Here is an 8874-nt window from a genome sequence, read left to right as displayed (position 1 = left end):
ATTTAAACCAAATTATTTCACATTACATAGGAACTGAATGTTTCAAATTAATTGCCACTTCAGAAACCCAGAAAGTCTGCTCTACAGGGGTCTATATCAGAGTGCTTTATAAATTTAAACAAAAGACTTTCCAAACATTACGATGGTACAACAGAGCTTTAAATAGTGGTAACAATAACTAAGCAATAACCGTTATTACAGAAATGTTCAGCTGTCTTCTCTCTACAGGGATTTCTTTCACAAACCTGTACAGAAAGAGTTCATCGCTATCTTTGAACACTGAATCTTTTCTAATAAATAGATATCACCTTCCAAAATGATCAATACTCATTCTGTGAAGCTTTCATTGTGATCAGGAAGATGACGCAGATCTTCTCAAATCCTATCATCTAGCAACCATCACAACACTGCTCAATTCAGATGCAATATTTATACAAGATATTTAAACTTCTTTCTAAAGTTCCCCATATGGAAGTGCAGTATCACATGCCACACTACAAACCATATTAGCCAGATGCAGGGATTTGAAAGTCCTTATAGTGCAATTGTAGAAGGTATAGGAGAGCAGAAGTGAGCCCTCTCAACAACTGAACCCTTCTTTCACCTGAAGTAGGCATTTTCCTCCCGGAGCTGGCGCAATTCCCGCTCCATTTTTGGAAAGCGGGCCAGTTCTGCCTTCATGTTCTTGACAATTAAAGTATCATGTTCCTGCTGGGAAAACTTCTGTTCCAGATCCTGGAAAACAAGAGATGACAAGAGAACTACTTTGATTAACTCAGAACTCATAAGAACTACCTCTCTGTTGTACTTTTTTAACTCAAATCAATGACTAAAAGTCGGAAGGGACCGCAGGAGGTCATGTGGTCCAGTCCATCACTCAAAGCAGGGATAACAAACATTTGTTATACTTGTAACAGTTGGACAGGTCTCTTCTCAATGCCCTTCTGTTTACTCTTAGTTTCTCGGGGGAGAAATCTCTGCTAACCATTAGAAGGATCTTCTATCAACTAAATCAAATCTCTGATTTTCCTGTCCTCTGTCTCTCCATCAATAAACTGCACATAAGTGAGAAAGGGCACTCACATGGCCTTGAAGAATTAGGAAWGAGAAGAAACACAACCAAACCTTTTAGCATTATGGCAAACTTTGCTTTTTTTCCCCAAAAAGCCAATAAAATTTCTTTAGAGCTCTACTTCAGCCCGACTCCTGCAATAGTCCTGTTTCCCCCCCTTCCTTCCCATGGCTCTGACTAATGCAGGAACGCAGTGAAGCTGCCTTTCAGTGTAGCTTTACTCTATGGCAACCACAGGCAATGCCACTATTATCATCTGCTCAAAGCAAAGTATCTCTCTACATCTCTCTCTCCCAAAAAGAGAAGAAGCAAATGGAAAAGATACATTTCCACCAACCTACACGTTAATCTCTACACTCACATTTAAGTCAGTAGTTTTGAAAGCTTTGCAAGTAGTTGCACTTTATAAAAGAGCTAACTGCTAACTCCAGAGGAAGTACTTTCCAAGAAGTAGAAACATAACTGTAGCTGCTAGGTTCATTCTCCACTGTTTAAAAAAAGATTGCTCTAGAACACTAATGCATTGGGCTCTGGCACGAGATCAAGTAAAGCATTCATCCAGAGTACTGTATAAGGATATAAATCAGTTCTCTGTAGAGAAAGCATAGGTAGATTTTTTCCAACCTATTGATACAACAAAGATGAAGAGTGGCATGTAAAGGTTAATTATGGGTAGCCATGTCCATCCAACTGAATTTAGCCAACTTCAGTTCTCCCTGGCCACCAGACCAGATTCTTACATGACAAATTAATCTTCTATTTCTATAATAGTCACTTTTTTTTAAAACACTATTCTGCTCTTCTATGGAAAAAATTAAAAACTAAAGCTCTGTACAGGTCCCAGAGTTACTTACCTTAATCTTCTGTTCATATTCTGCCAGCAGGGATTGGCTTGCTTGCAGTGTCTGAATTTGCTGACTAGCCTCCTGCCATTTTCTATTAGATGTAGACACAAGAGACATTTAGTACACAGAAATCATGTACTAGGAACAAGCCACATGCAGAAGTATAAGCATTGTCAAACACTGCTAATAAAGTATGTTGTAGTATTACAGAAGATTGCCCCAGACTCAGTTTCCCACTCATACTATCTTCCTCTAATTCAGAGGCAGAAAATCCCATTTTTATTAAGAAGATGCACCTTCAGAAACATTAAAAAAAAAAAAAAAAATCAAGCCACCTTCACTCTGAAATCAACAAACATACACCTACAATAAATTAACCTAACTTAAACCAGAGCAATAAACAGTGCATTCAAAACTGAAGAGTTGAATACATTAAGCAAGGAAGAACACACTTACTGTGTCTTTCAGCTGCCCCAACTATGATTTATGGCTTGATATTTTTGTACTGTTCAGCCCATAAAATTCAGATTAGCCTTTCCCACCCACCTGCCTTCTGTTAACTCTCCAGCATGAACATAAGACACCACTGAGAGATTTTAAGCTTAAGTATTTTTTCCCTCAAGGTAAAATTAAATTGCTCCTCAGAGGTAGTTTCGAACAACCGTTATAAGCTGCACATCCAGATCAAAGAACCCCTTTGAAGAGCAGAAATCAAATGCTGTTGAAAGTTTTCTGAGTGATAGCAGCTGCAGAAGACTGAAGTTTTGTTTGCCTTTTTTCCCCCCCGCAGTCATTCATCCCCTGCTTACTTGTGTTGAACATCCAGCTGTTCCATCAGCTCCTGCTTCTGAGAGTCTTGGCTTGTCATCTGCATCTCTTGATTCATTATATTCCATTGCAGCTCAGATATTTTCCCTTTTAATACAGTGATTGTCTGAATTAGCAAAAAGAAAGAAAAAAAAAACCACATGAGCCAGTGAGTCTCCAAGCTGGACATTATGGACAGTGATGCACCAATATCAAATCCAACTGAAGAGAACAACACTGAATCCAGAAATAATCCTGCAGGCTTGCAAACCTTCACACCTGCAAAGTCACCTCAAAAGGCAAGAGAAAAGCTTTTAGATGTTTTCATCTGTCACCCAAATTGTCATTTCCATTACCCATTAAGTGGGTGACCTCAAACTGGCATGCAAAAAAAAAAATAAAAAAAAAAAAATCAAGCTTTAAAGCTAGATACACAAGGATATATATTAATGAGTAAAATTATCCCACAACCATTCCAACTAAGTTTTTTTTTAGGTTTCAAAACAGAAAATGCCTGGGTCTTCCTCAGCCAAATAATGTAAGCATTGTCTTCCTTAAAAATACAGACCAGTGGTTTTTTGAATTTAGTTCTAAATGTCTAAAATCTAGAGACCCAGTCATAGGTTTGGTTCAAACAGACATTACTCAGCTCCATTTATCAGAGAGAATATTTTGAGATGTTTAGCTTTTATATCTATAATTATACTTATATAAGGTGCTTTCTAGATAGAGACACGCACAGCATTCTTATCCTGGTGTTGATGAATAGGAAATAAAAAGAACATAGAAATAGAACTGCCGCAAGCATTTCACATGCATTTAGTTTCTCTCAAGTGCCATCACTGTCCTCTTATTTCTATCACTGAGAACTGGTATGTTAAATATGTTTACCTGCTTTATCACATAGATACATTACATTTCCAGTGATGCTTAAGCAGGAGGAAGGCTTAAGGACTTAGTAGCTATTGATCCACAGCTGGTGCAGGAGATCAACTTAAATAGAAGAGGTTACAAATACACTAGCTTAAGTTAGTTACAATGGTATCTGAAAAGTTTGAGGGTTGAGAAGGCTGTCTGTTCATCCAAAACTGAAGCTATTATCCAAGCATTCATCATGCAATGGAACATGTAGGCATTTAAGACAGTTTTGGAAGACATGCCTTGTATATAACTTTGGTCTCATCCACATTACAGTTCCTCCTACTTCCTTGACCATTTTCATATCTTCTTCTTAGCTTACCTTTTCCTCCATCATTTTTCCCCATTCTTTACTCAATGCCATGTAGCCTGACTTCTAAACCTAGATGCTGTCTCTTGCCTTGCACTTCTCTCTCCTCCTCCATATCAACCTGTTCAAGCAATCTCGTCTCTTTGTTAATTAACACAGCAACCTCTTCTGACCTGTTCACTTGTGTCTGGACTTGTTTAAGCTCTAAATTTGACAGTAAGGACACACATCATCAGGATTTATTCATCTCCAGATGATGAACACAGTGATTCCAATTTGTGTAAAAAAGGTCATTTTCAATTCACAAGATCCTCAAAGTCACCTGAAGCTATGAATGGATTAGAAAATTACTCTTTTCTTACTTCATTAGCTTCAGCTAATTTGCTCTCCTTCTCTTGCAGCTTCTTGCTCATTGTTTCCATGCTCTTTTTATAGGATTTGTTCATCTCCATTTGTTCTTTCAGTTTATTTTCAGCTTCTACTTCCCTTTCCTGATACTGCTTTATACGTGTGAGCAGCTCCTGGTTACGGTCAGCCTCTCGCTTGAAAAGAAAAAAAAAAATGCAAAGAGATATAAGAAAAAAGTAGCACAACAGTGAGGCTCTTTTCCTTCCCCTGTCTCTACTCCTCCTTACTGCAATTACAGAAGCATCATCATGACACAATGTCACTTAGACCATAGCTTTTTAACCCTTACGCTAGCAAGGTGCAAAATCTCACTGGCAGCAACTCAGTGCCAAGGGAATTAGCCAGGGCAACGGAGTGAGAAAATTAGCAGAGTCTGAATCTCTTAGAGTGAAGCATTAATATTAGAATATAGACATGGATTCACAGACTCCACTGCATACTTTACAGCGGATCAAATAAGAAAACACTTGGTGCTCCAATTTAAAACTGACCCCTGCATAGTAAATTTACTTTCAGAATCTCAGACCTCAATACTTGGGATAATAAGACAAATTTCCCTTTGCAATCTCTGGAATTTGTACGAGCCTATTTAATGGAAAAGAAACCAAGTTTAAACACAGTACTATCAATGAATACAACAAAACCAGCATTGTATGGGGCCAGGCTTTTCAGCCACATTTGCTCTATTTTTGCTCTCTGACAACCTTTCATACACCATTTCAGTTTATTCCTACCACAAATTGATTAGCACTTATTGAAAAACATGTAGTAAATTGCTTTGCTAATCAAAGCAAATCGAGACACGGATTTACATAGTAAGCAAGGATTATGCAAAGCAATGTGAGGTTCCTAAAACCTTTATCCACATGACTCAAAACACTGAATCTGAGCAGGGTAATTACCACGGTGCTGGATTAGTGCTGCTCCCTTTTGTACCAGTATTTCAAGGGTTTCTGTGACTGACTCAGCTAGATTCTGGTTTGAACTCTTCTTGGCTTAATCCCAAGATCACCTGACTTCAGATGGAACACGGAATTTAGTCACTGACTCGCTATTTCACAACTATACACTAAATCTGTCTCCCAGCAGTCTTTGAAGAATACAACAAAACGTATTTTCTATTATTTTTAAAAAGATTTTAAAAAAAGTCAGCTGCATATAAAACCTTTATTATGCTACAAAACCCACAGCTCTACTGCTTTTTTCAGTAACATAGTTAAATGAATACATATGGGCATAAAACTAGAAAGCAATAAAAGTTATTAGTCCCTGAGTGAGGTTCATTGTCTTATCAATGCAGGCTCTCTTGTGTGACAGCGCACGGCTGGCACTGCTGTTATTCCAATTAATTACAGTCACACAAACTAAATGTTTGCAGTTGTGCCAGCGGAAGTTTAAAACCATATGGGAGAAAAAGATTTAAATACTTCTGGGAGAAACAAATAACAGCCCCTTTTATTATTGCTACTCATAACAACTTCAGTGCTAAACTAATAGAATCTAGTGGTCAGATCATCAGACAGTCCATCAACCAAACAAGGTGCTAATGTTCACACTGGCTCTGGTTGACATCAGCAAGTAATGCAATGCACTACGAGTAGAACTGTAGAGCAAAACGGTTGGTGCTGGGAACTCAATGCCCACAAAGTATATATTTCAGGAGTACACTACAAATTAGCTCAAGTCTTGCCCTGAACATCCATTAGCAGTTGGAGAACACTAGGCTTGCTCCTGGAGTGCATTTTCATTTCATCCAGAAGTCTAGTATACACAGTTCGAGACACAGCACAACGCAAACCCAAAGCACAGTACCTGATCAAGACCATATCCCTGACCCAAACTAAAACACTAATGTAGATGCACTACATATGTTCTGATCAAGGCCTATGATATCAAACCATTGGCAGCTGTCATACTCACCTCATAGTTTCTGGCATTAGTATTAGCTGCCTTCTCTAGCTCAATGCGAGCTCTTTTGTGGCTAAGCTCCATCTGCATCTTCTCTCGTTCCACCTGCAGAAGCTGAGATTTGGAATGGATCTGTCCAGCTTGTTCTTCCAACTGGCCAGTTCATATGCAAAGAGGGATATTACACATCATTAACAGCACTGCAGTAACACTCGGTACCATCCAGCTGACACTTGCATAGTATTTTACACAATTACAAGGAAACTATCACCTCATTTGTGTCTTCTCACATAAGCTGCAGATTGGGAAGCTAAGGCCACAAGTTCAACAACATGCTTAGAAGCCCATATCAAATCATTGTTAGTTGGAAACAAGTGAATTTTAAGTTCTTCACTGAGAATTTCTCATCCAACCTCTAGAGGCCTCCTATCTGACAAAATATACTTCTCTACCTAAAAGAGGGTTAATTACAAATTCCCCAAGCCTTATAAAAGTAACAGCAACTACCAAGAAGCAGAGATCATTTTCCCCACGAAATTTAACTGTTGAGCAGAACAGCATGTTTTTCTACAACCTGCTACAACGTATTTTATTTGTATGACTGCTTCATACAAAATTATTTTAAAGCACAGATAATATCAATAGAACACCTCACTTCCAAGCAATATACATTCACCATGCATCTGGTGAAGGCTCTGTAACCAGAGATGTACTACAGACAGAAAACGCACAAGCTTTTGTCAGCAATCTAAACGCAAAGGAGACTTACATAAAAAAAGACAACAAGCTTATTTTATACTTAGAGATTTAAATAGAAATTATATCAAGATATAGAATGCAGAAACTATTTCAGTCTAATATAGAGTCCTTACGATCCAAGATGTTATCCTACTACATATAGTATGAACACAAAGCAAAACAAAATCAGAAAGGCAGCCTACAGGAAGAAGTCACAAGAATACATGGATTTTAACAGAAGAGAACAAGGAAGCAAAACTGCTTAGCACATGGAAGCCAAAACACAAGTGGAAGTATGTGTCAAGGCAAAGAAACTTTAAAGAAGAAGGTGAAAAATGGTAACAAGATAATTTACTGGAAAGATACCTGTTAAGCTCTTTGGTTCAGCAGATTGAAAGCAACTTACAATTTAATTTTCTGAGCTTGTATATAGATATAATCAGGAGGGAAGAAATTCAAAGGACTTTCCTTAAATTTTCACAAGACAAATAAGAAAAATTTAAAGATCCCAGAATGTTCACCCAAAGCAAACTTTCCATTACTGAGCATACATGAATAGCAATTTTAGAATGAATAGTCAAGTCTTTATGAAATCAGTCTCGATGTATATAATCGAAAGGAGTTTACATTCATACTGAAGTGCTGCTGCAGGTATGAGCAAGCGGAGGATACCTCACCTGCACCCTCTGCTGGTACTGCATCTGCAAGGAGCTTTGAGACGATCCTGGCGTAGCCAGCCCAGACACCCCCTCCACACGCTGTGCAATAAAGTTGTTGAGGGATCTCAGGGTGGAGAAGACAGTGGTATTATTTTCCAAGTCCTCCATGGCTCTGCAAATACACGGAAAGTTATCAGCAAAACATTCAGAGCAATCTACTGTCTACTGGCTGCTCTACTCAAAAATGATACACTGCCCTGGGTAACACCGAATGCAAGATCTTCCTGTTTACAGCACACAAAACCCAATCTGTTAGTCACTGCTGAGATTCACAGATTACTGCTGGGATCAGTGCGAACCAGAAAACACTATCCAACTGAGGCTGAAGACGAGAGACCTCTCTCCCCTTAGGTCTCCACTGGAAATCGTACACTTTTATTTAAATACATTTTCTCCTGAATCTCAGCCCATAAATATACAAATAAGAGGTGTGATAAGCTATGCAAGACTGAGTTCTCCCTTCCTATATAATCAGGATAAAGTTGGGGTACAAGTTTGTGCCAGAGGACATCCACAGCACATAACACCAACAAAGCAAACCCTTACTCTTCCTTGTCACACTTTAAGGGCTGGTGTAGGAAGAGACCTAAACCCACACTAGTAGCAAACTCTGCCTTGTACGCAGCTGTGACCCTGATTCTGGTTTCCAGAAATCACTTTGGAATCCAGCTTTCAATGATGAGACTTCACAAGTTCACAGGTCACTTTCATTAGTGAAATTATGGCTTCATGCACAGACTTTTGCAATTCTTCCTTCAAAGCGGTATTAAAAGGCCAAAGATTTATCAAGCCTGGAGCTCCTCTCAGGAGACTTCAGGAGCCTCGTGCGATCCCTCCGAGGATTTATGCCTCACGCAGCCCCAAAACTAGGACCCCAAATCACAACACTGACATAGGGCCCAGAGCTGGTGCAACCACCAGGCTCGTGTGCGATCAGAGTGATGCAGTGGTTACGCTTTACACCGCCGTGCAAAGAGAAGAGAGAAGCACGCTAGCAACAGACCAGCCAAAAAACAAGCGACAGCGTTTATTTGAAGTAAGTGTTTCAGACACAAACAAACTCAAAAGAGAGCAGTGCCAACAGACACGCAGGTCCCAGCAAGCCCGTTCAGAAAACGGGCAGATCCGGGAGAAGAAAAAAAAAAAAAA

The 8874-nt window shown here is 39.1% G+C and overlaps 1 protein-coding gene across 1 annotated transcript in view; it reads right to left on the bottom strand.

The window, feature by feature from the left end:
- Nucleotides 1-8874, bottom strand: part of MAD1L1 (mitotic arrest deficient 1 like 1) — a 375918-nt gene that overhangs the window by 366731 nt on the left and 313 nt on the right. The window contains exons 2-8 of the mRNA XM_026083221.1: nt 8813-8817; nt 7684-7841; nt 6281-6421; nt 4315-4494; nt 2727-2851; nt 1927-2008; nt 605-735 (exon numbers count right to left, since the gene is read on the bottom strand). Of these exons, the coding sequence (XP_025939006.1) occupies nt 605-735; nt 1927-2008; nt 2727-2851; nt 4315-4494; nt 6281-6421; nt 7684-7833 (809 nt within the window). The 5' untranslated portion in view covers nt 7834-7841; nt 8813-8817. The remainder of the gene's footprint in view (nt 1-604; nt 736-1926; nt 2009-2726; nt 2852-4314; nt 4495-6280; nt 6422-7683; nt 7842-8812; nt 8818-8874) is intronic.

The sequence above is a fragment of the Apteryx rowi genome, unplaced genomic scaffold, assembly GCF_003343035.1.
Source record: "Apteryx rowi isolate R43461 unplaced genomic scaffold, aptRow1 scaffold_6, whole genome shotgun sequence".
NCBI lineage: Eukaryota > Metazoa > Chordata > Aves > Apterygiformes > Apterygidae > Apteryx > Apteryx rowi.
This window is presented reverse-complemented; position numbering and strand designations above follow the sequence as displayed.